The 21,235-nt window shown below is 36.5% G+C and overlaps 1 protein-coding gene across 2 annotated transcripts in view; it reads left to right on the forward strand.

Annotated features, from left to right (window-relative positions):
- Positions 1-21,235, forward strand: part of LOC117410706 (rho GTPase-activating protein 18-like) — a 45,138-nt gene extending 23,903 nt beyond the window's left edge. For both annotated transcript variants that reach the window (XM_034017457.3, XM_034017456.3), the window contains exons 4-15: positions 327-396; positions 3,505-3,668; positions 4,403-4,568; positions 5,249-5,340; positions 7,773-7,850; positions 8,241-8,400; positions 8,594-8,676; positions 10,027-10,233; positions 12,356-12,502; positions 16,178-16,302; positions 17,329-17,384; positions 19,835-21,235. In XM_034017457.3, the coding sequence (XP_033873348.3) occupies positions 327-396; positions 3,505-3,668; positions 4,403-4,568; positions 5,249-5,340; positions 7,773-7,850; positions 8,241-8,400; positions 8,594-8,676; positions 10,027-10,233; positions 12,356-12,502; positions 16,178-16,302; positions 17,329-17,384; positions 19,835-19,926 (1,440 nt within the window). In that variant the 3' untranslated portion in view covers positions 19,927-21,235. The remainder of the gene's footprint in view (positions 1-326; positions 397-3,504; positions 3,669-4,402; positions 4,569-5,248; positions 5,341-7,772; positions 7,851-8,240; positions 8,401-8,593; positions 8,677-10,026; positions 10,234-12,355; positions 12,503-16,177; positions 16,303-17,328; positions 17,385-19,834) is intronic.

The raw sequence follows: 21,235 nt of genomic DNA on the forward strand, positions 1-21,235 counted from the left end.
CAATAATTCAGATATGATTTGCACGTTCCTACAGTAAGTGATGCGAAAACCTGTTTCCATTCATTCTCACATTCTCAAATCAGAATAAATAGAATTAAGTAGCATATTAAGCCCAGGTGTGTACAAACTTTGTATATGATTTTACAGTTAGATTCCAAGAGGGGCCTGTATTGGGCTTTTAGCTTATTAAATAAAGTTATGCAATATTTAGGACAGTCCTTGTTTGATCAGATACAAGCTAATTGTAATAATTTATTAAATAAGAACATCCTCAGTGCCAAGGTGATGCATTAACATTACGTTTCTTTGCTTGATTTTTGTTTAAGATCTCTAGTGCTAACAGAACACTGCCTGCTGGGACAAGTGAGAATGGAAAACAGGATGTTGAATCCGATGGTATGTAGAATGGCTAAATTAGTTTGACATGGTTGATTTGTAACTGATACAGTGACTTACAATAAACCTTTGACAAGTATGTGTCAACTGTACAGCATTGAAAACTGCACTAAATGCTTCACTGTATTTGCTTGCTTTCTGTCGTAAATATAAATAGTTTTTAAATTTACAAAGGTGACAATCTGGTGGTTAATCAGAATTGTTTTATTGAATTACTGAATTATTTTCAGGGCATTACTTGTGTAATCTGTGTGTGTGTCTTTAGCTGTTACAAACTGGAACGGTGTGTGGGAAAAGGCTTATCTTTCTCATGCAAAGCACTGCTGTTGTTTGAGCTGAACTTTATTAATCTTATCCTTTTTATAACTCCTCTGGAGATTTGAACATTACGGTCATTCCATTCCAATTGTGACAAGTATTGCTTCAAATTATAATCACTCCAGATGTGTAAAAGGAATGGTATAGCTGCATATGTAACTATTTAGTTTCCATTATGAATGATTATTAAGGGTACAGTTTTGTAACGGAGGTCCCGGAAATTGTGGAATGTTGGAAATGGATGTAAAAACACATTTGATTAGCTGCTTCCTTTATTTCCTTTAAAAAATGCAATATGTCAGGCACTGAAAATACAAATCTGCAAGTATTTGTAAATCGTGTAGCTATGTAGGTCAGCGAATGAGATAGCTTAGCAAGCATGTAAATGGGTGACAGCTAAAATACCAAAAAATTGTGAGTGAGCTGTTTTCTGTAAAGACAGAAGAACAAATGCATCTGAGAACAGAAGTTTACTGACTTACAGAGGCTTTCTTTACAACATGCTGTTTCAGAATTATTTGAAAACTCTGAAGCCTGGTTCATATGCCAGGCGCATACAGCTGTAAAGGCTGTGCAGCTTCATTGTTTGCTGTATGATGGACACATCGTGTCACAGCCCTTTTGACTGTGCAAAGTGCTCGCAGTTGTTCACACTATAAATACACACTGCATTTGCATAATTGGAAACAGTTGCATTTTAGGAGATGTACTGAGTTTATACCTCTTATACAAGAGGTTTAAAACAAATTAAAAGCGACATCGTTGGTACATCCGTCCTCTCAACCAACAGAGAACATTAATTAGAGTGAGATGCTGGTATGTGACAGTGAGAGACATTTTAGTTATTTTAGAATGACAGGTGAAAGGTTTGATCTGTTAAAGCTGTATGCCTTTCCGTAATTCCGACTTTTCACACAGGGTCGGGGACCCTTGACTCTGACCAGAAATTGTCGGAGTCTGAAGTATGTACTGTAAGCTTTGTACTCTAAAGTAACATTTAAACTTGTCAGTAGTCAAAAGCAATAGTCCTTATATTATTGGTTTTTATGTACTCTTGTGTATGTTGATTTAGCTAAAACTACATTATTTGGTGACCGTGAAGTCTTGTTTTTTTGCCGCACTTCGCCCTTGAAATGTACTAAAAATCACGGTGCCAAAATCATAGCCTTAATGATTATAAACATATATGTATTTAAAGGCACAAGCGTTATTAATACATTAATTAATTCTATATGCACCGTTGGTCGGCATGGAGCTTCCACTTGTAATGTGTCCTTTTAAATTGTATTGTAATTCACATTTCTATAACTTCCCAAACTAAACCGAGTTTTTCTTTTTACATAAAGAAGTACTCATCTGTCTCTGAGTATAGGTATCGCATAATGTTTCATTTGGTTTAAAATGTGTTTTATTACACAAAGGTTGAGTGGCAGTATTACATTCAGGAATATTGCAGTGATGTAAGTAACTTTAGAAGTGACACTGTTTTTATAGGATGGGAAGGCAGAAGAGGAAGCTCAGAATAAGTGTAAGTTTACATGGCAATTAGCAGTGACCTTTTCGAATGGTCAAACTGCTGCTTTTGCTCATCTCACTAGACAAAGTAGTGGCTCATCTGTTTTGACATCTTTTGTTTGTCCTAGTGTCATGGATAGCTCTGTGGTGACGTCAGGCCAGGATATGCAGGACACAGAGTAATGAGTGAAAGGCGCGGTTGCGTCGGTTTATTGTAAACTAAATCTTTTAAACAAACAAAACGCTTTACAGAAACAAAAAGGTATGATGGCCAAAATAAACAGACAAACAAACACTGACCTATAACATGTAATTTGGCTGGTGTAGACCCAGCACGCGTAGCAATTGTTGTTTGTGATTGCTATTGTTATTGGGGGCAGTTGTCTGGGAAGTGCCCCTGCTCCCCGCAGGTGATGAACCAGCTTGAGGCCTCAATCTCGTTGTGGTAGGAGGGGGAAGGAAACACTGCGAAGGTGGGGGAATCCACCTTTTTTGACCTGAGAGCCTTGAGGCAGAGCCATTCTTCACATGACTCCACCTCTTGGTCTTCTTGGGGTGGCTGTGAAGTTTATTATACCAACTGTCCAGTTATGTTTTCCGAAAGTATTAATATTTTCTTCTACAAGCCTCTTACTTATACACTTTTAACACTTACTACATAAACACATACGTTACCATGTATACATGCAGAAACAATCCCACTAATCCTTTAAAAAGGTATTTATTCAAAAGTGAATTTTACCAAAAAAAAATGTGAATGGAAAATCAAACCACCAGTTGTCCATCCACACCCTGGTTGTTTGTTTTTAAATAAAGTAAAATGTCCCTCTGAAATAGCACAAACATGACAAAAGCAGGTATACAGTATGTAGGAGTATGTTTAAAATAATACATCCATTTAAGCACCACTCATTTTCAGGAAAGCCACTTCCTGAGTTTGCATTGTGTGTAGGCAGGGGCCAGGGCAGAGTAGTGTAGCAGAGACATTTCAGTTTTCTATTCTGCGGACTGTTTGTCTATTGCTCACTGCTTCTGATTTATATATTAGTACTGGGATGAACTGTGTTTATTTTTTCTTCATAATCTGTAAAGAGAATGTTACAACATTATTTATTGATATATCTGTAACACAGGGAGTAGTATCAAGCACTGGCTGTAAGAAAATGTACTGTGTAATCAGGCCCCTCTTTCTTTGTTTGGCCAGTATTGCATCTTTGGGTAAACAATGGCTTAAACAAAAAAAAAACATATACACTTTTATTACTTTCCTTGCAGGACAAACGATAATCGCATGTGGGAATGACAAAAGCAGCTTGGATACGGCATTATCAGAAACTGATATCAATTTAGAGATTTCTTTCTCGGAGCAGGCAGCCGGCCTCAAAGAGCAGTCAAAGAGCAGCGAGCCCCATGGCAATGAGGATGACTCGCTCTTACCTGTAAGTGGCACAACATCCCAGCAGACTAAGGTTGATAAACAGTATTCCATTGCTCTATATCAAAACAAATCTCAGCAATACAGTGATTGAATCGCAGCCCTTACATCAACATGTTTTATTGCCAAAAAATGAGCAGCCTGAGTGGTGCAATATACAAAATACAATATAAACATTTTACCATAGCAGTCTTATCATTTCTTCACACTATGAATATAACTTAAGCCGTTTGTAAACAGTAGTAACATCTGTCCATTTTGAAATAAGTAAATACGTTGTGTTTTATTTTAAGTGTCTCACTTCTCATGGCTTCTACAAATGTGTTATACAGTATATTCTCTCTTACTGTGGGTTGGTGGTTGGGGATTCTGTTGAAAAAAAAAAATAAAAAATTGTTACCAGTTTTGTCATTTTAGTATGGCCCTTAGGGTAGTCAGAGTTGCATCATGAATTTGACTTCATTCTTATTATTGAACTATTTTTCAACTATACATTACACAACTGTCAAGACTTGTTTTCTCCCTCAAGAAATGTTGTATTTAGGGAAAGAACTGGGTATACACTGTATACACTGCATCGCTTTCTGCAGTAGACCTGTATAAAAGGATCAGCATTGACACCTGCTGGTAAAGCGAGGTTGATGGAGCTGTGCTGCTTTCCCTGCACAATCATTGTTCACCCATGTTGGCTGGTTTAACTGGTGTATATTATTAATATTATTATTATTATTATTACAGAATTTCAAAATGCCACAAGACAAGACGGGTACAACAAAGATTGGAGACCTGGCCTCACAGGACATGAAGAAGGTCCGCTCTCTAGCACTGATTGAACTGACTGCACTCTATGATGCATTTGGAATTGACTTCAAATCTCACAAAGCCGTGAAAATTAAAATCAAAGGTGAACCATGTATATATTTTTTTTATAATCATAAAAGCAAGGATTCCAAGACTCATTTTGAAATGCGAAAAGCAGTTAAAGCATGCAATCTTTATTTATTTATTTTAAATAAAATACTGATATATAAAATTGATGTTCTTTGTCATGTTAAGGACAGTTCAATTTAACAACAATTGCACATTTGGCTCTTTTTTTTTTTTAATAAATCTTTATAAAATGTTTCTTCATAATTGCTTCGTTTACAACAGGATATAGTTTCATGAATATTAAGCTTGACACACTGGCCATGAAAAATGAGAGAATCTAAGTAAAATGTAACCCTCGTAGTCTGCAGTGTATGCACAATTGCTTTATGGGATTAGTTACTGTGTCACGTGAAAGCTGACAGATCTCGGTCACCATGCAGCATTGTTTCTTTGTCCATCCAGTATTGTAACAAGCAACAGAAACCTTCACTTCTGGGAAAGACACAGCTGTGTCCACTCAAAGACACAGCTGTGTCCACTCAAAGTGCCAAGAGCCACAATATGTGGCCCTTACCATTAAGGCAATTTTTTTTCAGTTGGTGTGCAATTGTATCAAAACAAACTGACTGCGTAAAGCTTTGTGAATTGGACCAACTATTGCTATTTCAGTACAATACACTACATCTTACAATGCATTGACTTTGCTTTCTATAGAATCTGGCCTGTTTGGTGTTCCACTTACCATTTTACTTGAGCAGGATCAGAAGAAAGTACCAGGTACCAAGGTGCCACTTATATTACAAAAGGTAAGTGCCTAGTATTAAATATACTGTTACTATATATTTATTTTCACCTCTGAATATTATTCACCGCATTAGATCATCAATCATTTGGTGGTTGAATTTGCTGTATGGGGCTGAAACATTCTCAGAACATCCATGTGAACAAGAAAAACAAGCAGAAAAAAGTAACTGATTTACTTTCTCCAGTTGCACTCCCTGACTACTGTAATAAAAGTAAGTCACTGACTGACTCTACTGTAACAAAAGTAAGTCACTGATTTTAAAAATAAGTAATTAATAAAAAGTTTTAATTTTGTTTTATTTGTGTCATTGTAATACTGGTTCAGTATGTAATGTACTGTCACACGGCTGGCTGAGTGGTGCCGTCAGATCCAGGAAAATAATACACAGAGACAGGACAGATGAGGTGAAATGATGAAGGCACTTGCTTGCGCCGGTTTATTATAAATAAAAAGGTTTGAACAAAACACAGGACACGGCACTTTACGCCAAAATAAATAGACAAACAAAACGAGCAGACACTAACAAACAGGGACGAACAAACAAGGTGAGTACAAACACTTCTTCTTATTATTATTCTTTTTGTTTATTTTACCTCCTCTCCACATCCGTTCTCCACTCACCGAACACACAACCCAGAGTGAATGAAATGTGCATCTATATATACAGTTGTGCCGGGATTCAATTACTAATTAATTGTTCAGTTGAATCCCAGCACGTGAATTAATTATGTGCAACCTCGTGCTCACATATTAAATACTTTAAATGCACGTGAAGTGATGTGCCATCCTCGTGCCTAAATACAATTCTACATCTTAAATAACTCGTGCTGCACACACCCATTTATATCCTGTGCAGCCATCTCTATACACCAACATTAAGACATGCAACATACACCACAGAAAAGCACACAGGGGCGGGGCACATTGCCACATGTACATATTACTTTTACCGTTTGCCATGTAGCATACAGTGATTGCTGTTTCTTATACTGGATCTGTAAACAATAAAGTGTATTTAAATGCTTGTTACAGTTACATTATCTGTTTTTTTTTATGTGTTTCTCAATATTTCGCGGCCCTCGATATATAGCGGATTTATATTGGACCCTGACACCCGCGATATATATCGAGTGGGTTGTGTGTGTGTTGTATAATATGTACACTATAACCTATAATTCACTAATATTTATACACTTTAAATTGAGTATACAATTAAGCGGGTTGGTGATCTACGATCACAATTATTAGCATAATGCATTACTCTACAGTCTTAAGTATTTAGCATTTATTTGAAACTTCACTTAATTCAGACCAACAATTTCTTATTTTAGTTGAATAAGAAAACACAGAACCATCAGTTTATAATGTCTTTTATTTAAATGTACAGTTAATGATAAACAATGCACAGTGACTTTCACAAAATAAATGGAAATAATTGTTACTTTAAATGGTGTATGTACGTTGCTGATAATTTGCCATGTTCACTCTGAAAACGGTATTCATTGATAGTCTCTTCACACATATACATGTCATTTTAGCCTACTTGAAAATTTAACAGAAATCATTATCGATCTACCTTTAGCAAATGGTGTGTTCATCATAGTGCTTTACAGACTCTATATGAAACGTCTTTGTTCCCTTCTGTACAGCCATTTGAGAGCGTTCACATTCCTGACACCAGGCTCATGCATGTTTTATGTCAGTTCACAATGCATGTGCTCAGTTAACTGTATAAAAAGTTTCACCACTATACAGTAAAGCGGGAATATGCACATACAATATTACACTTAACAGGTAAATGTAATGATGCAACACTGGTAATGATTTTGGAATGTATTACATTTAGGTTGGAAATATACTCTTAAACTATACACACTTAAATGGGGTAGTGTAGCTGGACGACTTCATCCTAGCAATTAGAAACGTAATTGTAGATATACATACTAGGAGAGGAGCCATTACTCTTGTATGCATTTCTGGCACTCAAAGTGATCAGAGATTTACATAAACAGATTTATTTTATTTTTATTTTTTTAACCATTTTGGAGTCCTAAAGTGTATTTTGTTCAACTGCAAATGGTGAGAGTAATCCTTGAAGTGCCCTGAAGAAAGAATATGAATCATTAATAAGCTTTGTACTTGTCTATTACTGTAGTATACTCCTATATATATATATATATATATATATATATATATATATATATATATATATATATATATATATATATATATATATTTTTATACTTGGTATTCTGCACACCACAATTAATAACTGCTATATTATTATGTCATGGTGACTTTTTTATTTTTTTTCATTTGTTAGATTTAGAGTCCCAATTTCCTCTTAACTGGGATATTAATCAGATATTCTGTCATGTTCAGTGCACCTGACTTGTTTAGTGATTTTAATCTTACTGTGGTTTGACCTCTCAGCTCATTTCTCATATAGAAGAGGAGGGGCTGGATACAGAAGGCCTCCTGCGAATACCAGGATCTGCAACAAGAGTCAAGGTATTTTTAGCAGTTTTTGCTTGGCGAATGGGGCCCATAGATTGTTCGAAGTTTATTTCCTTTGTGGAAGATGGTTACGCAAGATAGCATATGTTTGAGAGAACAAAAGAGCCCACAGCGTTGTTTTAAACTTAATAATTTGCTGGGATGTCATGCCTAAAAGTTTTGTACAAATTTACATGAGAAATGCATTAGTTAATATTGATGTGATGTTTCATATCCATATCAAGTTGCACTTTTAAGTATGGATTAAAGCAGTAGCATTATTTTGTAAACAGAAAAAGTAAAACATTTTACTGGCATTCAGTATTTTTTAAACGGCAATATAAGGAATGAATATCATGGTGCATACAAACAATACTGTGCTTTTGTATTAATCATGGTTCCTAGAGTCTTTGCCAAGAATTGGAAGCTAAGTTCTACGAGAGGACGTTTGCCTGGGACAGTGTAAAGCAGCACGATGCTGCAAGTTTATTGAAATTCTTCATCAGGGAACTGCCACAGCCATTGCTCACCGTGGAATACCTCAACGCTTTCATTACAGTGCAAAGTAGGGCCACTTTTTTGTATATTTACTAGCATTTATTAGCACTTACATATTTAACTATGCAGTGCCCTGTACAGTGTTTTTTTTAAAAAAAAGGATGTTTTCATTTACCTTCGCTGTACAAAACAAACATAATTAAATAGTGAACTACCTCTAATTGAATGACATGCTTGTAAAATATGCATTTTCTGAACAGAACTGCCTACAAGAAAGCATCAACTCCAGGCCTTGAATCTTCTGGTGCTTTTTCTCCCAGAGCCAAGCAGGGACACGCTAAAGGTACTACAGAGGGCAGGACTGAATCCTAACTGCCCTTGGGATTCAAAACGCACCTGGCTGTCATATGAGCTTTGCACATAGTGACGTCAGTGCATATCTGGTTTCACTTATATAGGGGCTTTTACTTCCTGTCATTCGTTTCCTGGATTGTTCTGTTTGTGTGTATTTGTTTCAACATTCTTTTCCCAATAGAATAGTATTTACGTAATACATTGTGAATGGTACAGTGAGTTTTACTTCAGGTTCAACTCCAAAATCTGATCAGATCACTGCTGTGTCACACTAAGTTATCATAAACCAGTACTTCGAAACTAGAAGGGCTTCAGTGTAATTTTACTGTTCTTTGTTTCAATAAAGTTGTAGATTAAAACATCACAGTATGCATCAGTCCAGTTTTATCAATTGTTTTATGCAACGCAGTTATTCTAATGCACACACTGTGTAATTCACACACGTGCAGGAATCAGTGTACAGCTATTTCCAGGCCTGGATTTAATATCTGCATACAGGTATGTTTCACAAGAAATACAAAACAAAGCATATTCTGTTGTGAATTCATCTTGAATTGCTAACCGGAATTCAGTAATCACACAATATAGCTTGTATAAATTGGCTCAGTCCAACAGACACATCTGTACAAACTAAAACATTTAGCATGATATTTTGCAATTAAGTCAGTCCTTATCTGCCATTTTCAGTGATGCCACAAACTCTTGGCGCTGGATTCCAATTGTAGAAAGAGAATATGAGCTGAAATCCTCAGAGTCTGAACAAAGAAACATTCTAATAAAGGAAAAAGTACAGACCAGTACAAGCTGCTTGCAGGCTTCAGTGCAAAGGCTTAGACCAGTCTGAACAACGACGTGTTCATAAATAGTTTTTTAAATCTAACCTTATCAATACAAATGTTACTTTCTTTTGTAGTCATTGCGACTAAATTAAGAGAGCTTCCTTAAGTGTTCTTAACTTAAACAGCCTGCAGTTACGATACAGTATTTTAATTACAGCAACTACATTTATATTCCGATTTCACATGAATATTATAATATAATATGAAGTAGAGCGTTATAACACTGCTTCTAAGTTGTACTGCCTAACCTCTACAGTTTTAAACATGCTTGTAAAGTCTGTGTTAGACTTTGTGAGACGTCACTATGAAAAAGAATCGCCTTCATAGTCATAGAGGTAGCTGTCAAAATACATTTTAAAACCTTTTTCCAGCTTGCTTGCTACGTGATTTTGCCATCTTTTGGAAATCATTTACTGTCATTTTAATGAAGGCAGCATGCAGACAAGAACCAAGTTGAGTTTGGAAATAATCATAATAAATATTTTTCTTTTATATTCTAGACCCTGCTGGAATTTCTCCAGAGAGTAATAGATAGTAAGGAGAAGAACAAAATGACGCTGAACAACATTGCTGTTATAATGGCACCCAACCTCTTTAGGTTCAAAGGGTTTCGTTCCAAGGGTGGAGAGCAACAGGAGTTTGCAATGGCTGCTGGGACAGCAAACATCATGCGTTGGCTGATAAAATACCAGAACCTTCTCTGGTTGGTAAGTAATAGTAGCATTCTGTAAAAGTACTGTATATTTCAAAGCTGCTTCCCTTCGAGCTAGGGCAATTTGGTGGTATAACTGCTTTCAAAAGTGGGTGGTACATTTTATGTAGCTGGGGCATGCATGAAGATTATTCTACCTAATTTACATATAGTAAAAACATTTAAAATAAACATTAATTCTGTTCAGATTTGCACTTTTGCGGGTGTGAACTCCCTCTTTTGGAGGACAGGGAGGGGGTATTTCACAAACACGACAATCCCAATGTTCAAATGGGACATATTTTGTAGTAATTGAGACCATAGACATCGAAAATGGTATCACGATTGAGAAAACTTGTAGAAACAGTTCTTTATTACCAGGCTGTGCTTTCTCCTCTGTGCTTGAGATTGACCCTAATGCATTGCGTTGCCTCAGTTGATTGGCGTTTCTGCTTGGTCCTAGTGGAGACTTCCATATAACTACTGATTATGTAAATAAATGAGTACTGCTGAAATGTAAGGGGGGCATTTCTCCAGGGGATATCTTACAAGTTATTTAAATAAACATGAATCTAGTTGCATTCTCATTACATGATTCACAGCCAGTCACTTGCTGGAACTGCATGTCATTTTTGTAGATCTTCCAAACATTAGGCCAGCTTCATACAGTCTAATCAATTATTGTATTCTGCATTCTAAAAACAAAAACAGCAAACAAATATACTTGTTAGTGGCATCTTTCAAAACATGGGTTACTGGGTAGATACAGCATGTCTTGTAGAATACCACAATTGTTGTTTCTGGGTGAGTCAGTAGCTGGGAGGGTGATGTTATACTGGAGTCTCGGTGCTACAAATGACACACCGCCCATTAAGCCGAGGGGACACTAGTCTACATGTTGCTAGAAAAATGTAGAAAGGGGTACTTTTTTGTAGAAAGTGACGTGCAAGCTACAAGTTTCAGGCAACTTTGTTGCAAGCAACTGTATCAAAGGACTGTTGATTTTGTAGATGCAACATTACATCATAGAATAAATCGGCCAATGAAAGTGATGTAAAAAGTCAAGTGACTGCCTCCTTCGCTGGCAAAAAGAAAAAAAAAAGAAAAACTTAATTTGGAGCCGGTGTGGGATATTGTGAGGGAGATTCTCCTAATCGATTTTTTTTTTTTTTTTCCTTTTTTTATAGGTGCTATAGGCAAGTAAATAAGTGTTTAATCGGTCCATTCCTGGTAGTTTGTCAATTTGTCAGTTAATGCCACGAGATGGATCAGCATTAAAGTTGACAATTATTAATATTCCTTGAAAAAAACAATGTACTATTATGAACCGTTTTTAAATATAATGTTGTGCTGGCATTATAGTCTAACATTAGTAATTACAAAAAAACAAAAAAAAAGCTGGTTTGGTACCGATGCCATTTAACAGTGAACTAGCATTAGAGTGTTCATGTTAAACTGCAATGGTGTGTTAATGGTATCATTGACGTTCCCAAGTTGTGTTTTCAGTGCTCATTTTGTCTCAAATAAAGGCTTTCAGTTGATACAACTTATTGGTAATGGATAAAGTGAGTCCAACTTTTTGTTTAAAGCCGTTTTGAGCATTGCAGTGCAGCAGATGCAGCTTGCTAATATTGTTACCGATATCTGATTTGTAGAAGAACAAAATCGTCACCTGGCATAATTAGGAATTCTGCTCAAAGTAATAACAGTAATCACATTTCAGATTCTGTCTATTTTACATTTGGTTTTATTTACACGTTAATTGACATTTGAATTGATTAAAAGGGAATTGGGATTAGAATTGGAATTGAAAAAATGGAATTGACCCCAACTCTGACACAAATAAAACAGAAAACATATTTAAGAATAAAGTTTATTTTATTATATTGGAAAAATTATTTTGACACTAAAACACCAATAAACTTTGATAGGAAATATTATACATGTAGACTAGTGTCCCCTTGGCTTTATACTGTAAATGCTTCTAATTCTGAGCTAGGATTTGAAATAATGATCTAATGGCTAAAGAGACCTCCTCTGCTTGACAGTGCTGCCACCTAAAACATTCACACCTCAGGACATTGTTTTGAAGCCAAGCTTCAATATATATAATGCCTTTATGTATGTCTGTATTTTAGATACCCAAATTTCTAATGAATCAAGTAAGAAAGCAAAACACTGAAAACCAGAAGAAAATGTCTAAGGATAAGGCTATGAAGAAGTTGCTGAAGAAGATGGCTTATGACCGGGAAAAGCATGAGAGACCATACAGGAGCACAACCAAAGTGAGTCAATGCCGTTTCATATACCTGGTAACATCTAACACGTGTTGTACAGTACTGTGTGTAGTAATACTAATACAAAAATAGTACACTTCTCTTATGGCTGTTCAGGTAAAGTATTTCTTTTGTTATTGGAATACAGAGGACATGTCATGCAAAAAGTAAATGTCTAGATCTCAAAAGGATAAAAGCATTCAAACTAACAGTTTGGCCCAAATTAGAAAGGTTTACAACAGCAACTCCAAAAACATTTGGAAAAGCATCACCACACTATAGTACAGATTCTCTTGTTAGACAGTTTGTCACAGAGAAAGGTACTAGTTCTGTACTGTAGGTAAAATGTCAAATGAAACACAATTAAATGTGTACAATAAATATGTTAAGTAACACATAAACGTGATAGAAATAAATAAAACTGACCAAACTCAAGACAAAAATAGTGACAAGTGCCACCTTCTCACTAGATAAAAACTAAAAAACTGCCAGATACCCAAATCACAGAAACAAAAAGCACTTTCTTCAATTTGTCTCCGCTACAGTTCACCACAGCAATAACAGAGCTTTGTTGCAGCAGCCACCTCCATGTTATTTCCTGCCCCACACATTTAAATAATGAGGCTAAACACAGCTTGATTATCAGGCATGCCCCCTAATAAAGACTAATACAAGTGTCAAGGTAGCTAGTGTGCTTAGCTAGCTACATACGTTTCAGCCAAAAGCCCCTTTTCAGCTATGTAGAAAGAAAAGTGAACGCAGATCAGTACACTTTTTCTTTTAAATACTTTATTTTTACACAGCTGAAGGGTTTTTCTGTATGTATGCATGTATTAGTGCTGGGACAAATATTTGAATATTCAAACTAATATTTTTTGACATGTATTCGGTTACAGAAATCAGATGTTTGTATTCGCTACAAATGACAAAAATACCTTGCACTTATTTACCGCCTCACCAGAAGTTGCGCGACAGTTAATTCACTGGTTGCCTACGAGGGCTTGAGAGGAGGCGAAATTGGGAGTGAGATATTAAGAATGAGACCAGATGAGAGGATTTCTCCGATTGCTTAGGAGGCTTGAGAGGGGCGAGACATTTGAGAGTTTAAGAGTGAGACGAGTTTGAGGGATGGCGAGATTGAGGGCTGGAGTTTGGGAATGGTGCTTAGTAACATTGAGGTTAGATACTGATAGCAGGACGAGATAGGGGGGACGAAGAGTTTTCCCTTCTCGTCGGGTCAGGCAGCATCCTCTGGCTGCTGGGCGACGTAGAGAGGGAGACATGAGAAGAGCAAAGGATTAGATATAAACACTTTCCGCCAGGTCAGGCAGCATCCTCCGACTGCTGGGTGACGTAAAAGTGAGAGAGAGAGCAAAGTTTAGACATATAACATACAACAAACTGACTCTCGCTCCCGACGGGTCAGGCAGCATCCTCTGGCTGCTGGGCGTTTAGTGGAGCAAGAGACAGGAAGGGGACGAACAGGACAAAAGGACAGATCCTTCGCAACTCAGTGCAGCATCCTCAGGCAGCTAAGCTGGCAGCTGGGCGGCGTGGAGAGCTTAGGAAAAAGTGTCTCGGGTCCGTTTAGGAGAGACGAAAACAGAGAAACCCCCCCCCCCTCGGTCGGGGCCCGCTCGGCAGGTGGAGGCACGGCCTACTGCATGAGGGGGCTGAAATGGTCCTGGACCTGAAATAGAAGAGAGGAGATGGGACAGCAAGGTTGAGGCCTGGAAGGCTTAGCGCATAAGCAGCAGAAGAATAGGATGTGGCCGGGGGTCCCCTCAGGCCGGCGAGGAACAGCCGGGCGGCAGTGGTTGAGACGAGAGGCCGACCCGGACAGCCGGGGGAGTGAGACTCACTTCCCCCCCTGAGGGAGCCCTGTGCGGACAGTGCGATATAGAAAGGAGCAGAGGAGGGGAGGAGGAGGAACAAAAAACAAACACAGACAAGGAAGCGGAAATGGTGCTGGGTTAAAGTAGAAAAAGAGAGCGAGATAGACAGGAGGGGCAGCCAATAACACATACGTGGAGCAGTGCTGGCCATGCCCTAATAATTGACGTGGCGAGCGCTGCATTGTGCGATTGGCTGGAAATACTAAATGAGGCTGAACTGGGATCAGCTTCCACCCGGAAGAGATCGCGGACGCTACCGGGCAGGATGCCACGGAGGGAAGGTAAGACAGGCTAAAGAAAAGGAAATAGGATAAGAAGAAAAAAGGAGCGCAAAGCGGGAGAGCGCCCTCTACGGCATCCCCCGAATTACGCCTAAAGGCTAACATAAAAATTGTAAATGAACAAGAGCTCCATGTGATATGTGAGATTTAATAGATACAAAAAAATAAATTACAGGATCAACACAGCAGCTCAAACCTCTATTTTAAAAGTTTTAGATTGCAAAAAGTAAACAAACCAGGTTATGCTCGCGCACACATAGTGATCTTTATGGAAAGCCATCTGGATCAAAAAAGCTTTGTGCTGCTTTAGAGCAAGTCAGAATTTCATGGGACAGAAAAAGGCAAGCACGTCGTTCTGAAATGCCTCGCTTAAATAGTGCCCAACTTGCTGGAAATGTTGTAGTGATTTTTATATAGATGGTATATATTATATATTTTTGTTGCAACTTTGTTATGTGGAATGTAATAAAAGAGAAACAAAACAGTGAGTTTTTTTCCCCTTCGTTTTACAATGTCATTTCCACTTTTTGTTTTATTTGAAGTATTTCAAGTTAAATTAAAGTTTTCGTTTGCTTGTTCAGCTACAAAAAGGCACAAGCAAACCTCATGTTATTACTTTATGAAAACGTGTCGATGGCCACTGTTTACTGTGAAGAAACGGCAATGGCAAGGAATGGGGGAAAAAAAAAAAAAAGTAAAAAATAAATTAATGTGATGTCAACTTTTTATGTACTGTTTATTTTGGGAATAAACAAAATAACATTTAACTTGAACTGCAATTTGGCATCCTTTTGTTTTATTGTTGATTCACTGGGTTGAAGTAAGACCTACATGATATATTCTATTTTTCTATTTTAACGTGTTTACATATTGTAACGTCTTGCTGTAATATGAAGGCACACACACAGGGGCCACGGCCACGCCTCCTGTCCTTGCTGCTATGCTGTCGCTGCCTGCGTTCTGAGCAATATAATGGCTTTTATTACTTTTTGAAAACAAACTAATATCCGAACGAATATTTTAATTATGATCCAAACATGAAAATCCCATGTTCGTCCCAGCATTAATTACAGAACCGAAGTTCTGTTGTATATACTGTAAATGCTTAGTCACCAACGTGGTGACTTTACGGTAAAATCTGCTGGACATATTAAAACTGAAGGCCGCATTTGGCGACCAGGTGACCTGATTTGAACCACCCAGTTGACATGTATTTTGTAAAATCGAAAAGTGGCATATGTATATGGGTATTTCCTTGTACTTAGAAACTTGGAATGCTCCCATAAGCAAAATTTATAAGAGAGGATAAATCAGTCAAATCAGTTGCATTCACAAACACTTGTCATTGTCAAATTCAAAATAATCATATCTGATGCTTATAATTGAAAATCTTAGAACCTTCACTAGCTTTTATGTTATGTGTTTAAAAATGAGCTTCACTGTAAACGTAAGTATCAATGGTACAGTACTGTGTATTGATCTGTTTTGTGTTTTTCTGTGTTTTGTAGACTGATGCTCTTCAGGGAGTCATACGGGTGCAGGCACCACAGTTCTCCAAGGTTTCCATGGCGATACAGTTGACGGAGGATTTAAAAGCTAGTGATGTACTGGCCAGACTTCTCAGCCAAATCGGGTTAGAATTGCTTTAAAGAGGTCTTACTCTTTTATTTAAAGTAGAAGTAGGCCTTAAACCATAATTATATTTGTTATCAACACTATTTTGTTGGAGCCTACGTTGCCATAGTAGTAACATATGCTCTCTGCCACCTGAAAAGAAAGACAAGTCCAGATGTTTTTAAACATGTACTATACTGACAAAGAACCTAGTTATGTCACTTGTACCTTTTTTATTAGAGGAATTGTGATGGTTTTTAATAGGATATTTTGTATTCTGACGGTGTCTAGAACTCATCACATGAACATATTCTCCTATTCTACATCTAAATGCCTCTAATAAAAGGTAGAGTTTATTTTACAATCCCCCTTGCTTCAAGTGTTTGTGAGAATTATTAGTATTTTGTAAATATGGCTGATTGGCTGAAGGGTATTCCATGAGTTTGACCGTCTTTACCACAAATTATTGAGAGTATCAGGAACCTGTGGATATCTATCGGAAGCTGTTCTTCTGTCTGCTGTTTTGTGCAGAAATAACACTTGTATTTCAACACTTGCATGCAGTAGATGTAGGTCATGATGATCTATTTTTTCATAATACTGATGGCTTTAATTATTTCAGGGATATTCATTTTATTGAGTTATATTTTTTTCATGATGCTAAAAGTGAGTGATTTCACAGTGGCACACTGCCAAGTCAGATTATGATTTTACAGTAAACCATTTAATATGTCCTCTAAAGCCATACCACCATAATTTGAGAAATAAATAAGAAAGTTAGCAGGATGCTTTAAAAGTACTACTATTACAAAACCTTTTAGTCCGATTAAAGTAAATGACTCATTTTATTCATAGGGAGAAAAGCACCTGGTAGTTACAAAAATAGAAATGAACACAGAAAGCCTTCAAAGGTTATTTTACATTTTGAAAAAAAAAATCAGTAATTAACTCTTTGGAGTAAAATACTTTGAAAATCGGTCCCAAAGTGTAATGAACCTAAACTGTATATATTTAATATTCCATTTATACATTTTATTTATTACAGAACTGTTGCCATCAAGAGAGAAGACATATGCCTGTATGAAATAGGAGGCAATATTGGTAAGTGTGCTATTTTGTAATTATTTGCTAGTGGAATCTATTGTCGTGTGCAGAGATTCAACAACCAAAATAACTACATACCATATTTAAAAATATGTAGGTTATATTTTAGTAGTTAACACAGATACATGAGGTGTTACAATCAAATGTTGACTCTTTAAATACAGTAATTTTATAATGAGGAGCTGTGCCAAATACTCAAATTGTTTTTAGAGATGGAAACAAAACTCCCATTGCATAGCAGTTTGAGCCATTCCAGGTTAATTAGAATAATAGAGGAGAAGCCTCGTTAAAAACAGTAGGGAATAGGGGTTGTGCAAAGGACATAAATATATATATATTTTTTTTTTCGATCACTGGATTTAGGAATGATTTAGCCAGGACCACTCCTCCGACTGTAAACTGCACAACATCTCAACTTAAGAGATTTACAGCCCTTTTGAATATATGTTCTATTAAAATGTTAATTATAAAGGGAAGTTCTTGTACATCCTTTGCATTATTAAGTGGTAAAGTCCCGTGAAATTCTTTTTATTTTTCACAATTTCGTTTTATCCACTAAAAATGTTTTATTTTGTTTTTATTACAGATACACATTTAATAAAATAACTAAAATAAAAACAAAGTATACATCATGTTTTAACTATATACATATTTTTTTATTAAACATTATCATTTTTTTTTATTTTGACACAGACCTAGCACAGAAAAATAATTTAGTTACCATAATTTCTCATTAGTGACAGTAACGGTAACAAACGTTAAGTCCCTGACTCTTTAACTGCCTATTTACTGTAAATACTGCCCTTGCCTTCTATAAAAATACAATAAAATAAAATAGATATACTTTTATTACTGCACAATGGAAATCAAATCAGCATGAAGGATATTAAATCAACAAACACACAAAACTGGCTTATTTCAGAGTGTTGCACAATTCAGCATAAACACAAAAAGCAGGTTACTAAAAAAAAAAATTCAGATGTTTTACGCATGTATTTATAAGGAGCTTCAGTCCTGCACAAATATTCAAATTAAGAATTAAAGGCAAGCATACAACAGAACTCTACATTTTCTTTTGTCATGGTTTGTCGTCTGTTACTTGCAATAAGCTAGCATTTTGGCACCTGTGTGGTCTAGTGGTTAAAGAAAAGGGCTTATAACCAGGAGGTCCTCGGTTCAAATCCCACCTCAGCCACTGACTCATTGTGTGACCCTGAGCAAGTCACTTAACCTCCTTGTGGTCTGTCTTTCGGGTGAGACGTAGTTGTAAGTGACTGTGCAGCTGATGCATAGTTCACACACCCTAGTCTCTGTAAGTCGCCTTGGATAAAGGTGTCTGCTAAATAAACAAACAAAATAAACAAACAGCATGTCAATAATATCACGCCTGTCTTTGCCCCTACACTGGCTTCCAGTTCGGTTCAGGGTTGATTTTAAGGTTCTGCTATAACCTTAAAAACCATAAATACTTCAGTCCCATCTTATTGAACGACTTGTTGATCCCTTATGTTCCCAGTCGGCCACTCCGATCACTGGACGTTGGTTTAATATTTTTTTAAAGAATACAGGCAGTAGAGCTTTCAGCTATAGTGCTCCTAAACTTTAGAATAAACTGCCTCGTTCCATAAAGGAAGCACCATCCATTGCTGCTTTAAAAGAAGACTAAAGACACGTTTTTATAGTCAAGCCTATTTATCTTAAATGTATTGTTCTGTTCTTGCTGTTTTATTGTAAACTTTTATAACATTAACTACCCCAGAATGTAATGTTTCAAATACTCTTTAACTGAAGGATGGTCAAGCTTCTCCAATGGGATGTTGGCACTAGCACACATTTCAACTGTATCCTGTAGTCTTGTCTGCTTTGACTTTCATTGCTCGTTGCATGGAGTGTTTCACCGATTGTAGTTTGGATGGTTCTTTTGCGTGTACCAGGGGCTGCTTGACTTTTCTTTTCAATGTGACCAACTGAGTGACGGTATCTTTCCACTCACATTCCAGCCGGCAGTTGCAAAATCTGCACATCATTAGTTTGTCACTGTCGGTTACATACATCCCCTCAAGCTTAACAATTCAACAACGCTGCAAAGAATTTATGCGCGGTTTAGGCATTTTAAAAACAAACGCCTCTTCTCTTCCATCACAATTAATTCCCAAATGACTCGCTCCAAATTATACATCTGCACAAGTGCTAGTCAGAGCTTCCCTTTCCCTCCAGACAGTGTCTATGGTAATGGCTGATCCTTGACAACTACGATTGCAAGTATTTATTTAAAGCATTTTTTGTATAAACCTCCCAATTTAAAAATGTAATTCTGTGTTTGCTTTATAATGATTTTTCATTTTATATATGCATTTTGTTTTATGTTTTATTTCGTATTTGCAAAAAACACAGAGCTTTATAATGTGTTTTTTTTTTTTTTTTTCTTTTTTCCTCTCTGCCATCAGGAGAGCGTTGCCTGAATGATGAAACCTACATGAAGGATCTGTACCAGTTGAATCCCAATGCAGAGTGGGTCATAAAGTCTCGGTCACGCTAGGACAATGGCTGCAACTCTGAAAACGTCTGGTGCCCCCCCCAAAAAAAAAAGGGATATGCGGTGTACAAAATAGAAATAAAAAAGACACAACTTAATCAAGCAGACAAGCAGTAGATTGAAAACCATGTATTTGAAAGGTCAAATAACTGGTAATAGATTCAAAATGAACTAACAGTAATGCCAAATCCAGATTACTGTATAATGTAAGACAATGCAAATTGTGCTCAGTTTTTTTTTTCCTGTTGAGAATGAATGTGTTCACTAAGATTCTGTGTGTGTTTTAAGGATAGGAGTCATTCTCAATTGCATTAGTCATGTGGGGTTTTAAACTGCCCTTAGTCCTGTTCGATCACTTATGCTGCAGGCTGCACCCATGCGTTTTCTTTTTTTAATTTTGATTTTTATGTTTATACAATACGAAAACATGGTATATTCTTGGCAAAAAGGGAAAGCTTATAAGAAACAAGATTCAGATTCCTAATGTGACACATTATTTGTTTCTTTAATTTGGTGTAAAGTTTATTTTTTAATGCAAAAGTAGTTAGCATTAAGAGGCTACAATGAATCGCAAGGAGAAAAAGAACAAAGTTTTGTTTTCTGTTTTAAGCTGTACATCCAGTACAGATATCATAAACAACACAAATAAAAAATGTATTAAAACCACATGTGAAAAGAAAGGCAGCCACCATATGTATATTAGGAACACACTGTGAAATATGTGCAGAAGAAATACATGCAGGGTATATTGATGTCTACAGTATTTTTATTTAAATAAACTTCCCAAAGTTATTTTTTTTATTTTATTTTATTTCACTTTTTGGGGGTTAGTGTAACATTTAGATTTGTGATCTTCCGAATGTGATCATGTCTTGGGCCAGGGGATATGCTTGTGTTATGTAAGTCTAGATGTATCCATTGAAAAACAGAATATTTGACCTGCTTTTCTTTTATTTTTATATATAATTACATCTGTCCCTCACAACATTCACTGCCAAATCTTTACATGTATGATAACATTCAATAATGCAGATATTTTGGAGAGAGGTGGAGAGGAGGGATTGGTGCACTGGTAAAAATGATATACATACTACTGCTTTTCTGAAGTGGCACTGAACAGCAAGGTTAATATATTCAGATCATGCTGTGAACATGTTTGCACAATCAGATCCTCTTAACACATGTATGTTATAACTGCTGGACATGTAACCACTATGCAGGATGTTAAAATGCTCAAAACAGAGCCCATCCATATATAAGCTGTACATTTGTTTTGTAGCTTTTATAAATAAAATAACAACAAACATTTGTA

Source organism: Acipenser ruthenus, chromosome 6 (assembly GCF_902713425.1).
Source record: "Acipenser ruthenus chromosome 6, fAciRut3.2 maternal haplotype, whole genome shotgun sequence".
Taxonomy (NCBI): Eukaryota; Metazoa; Chordata; class Actinopteri; order Acipenseriformes; family Acipenseridae; genus Acipenser; species Acipenser ruthenus.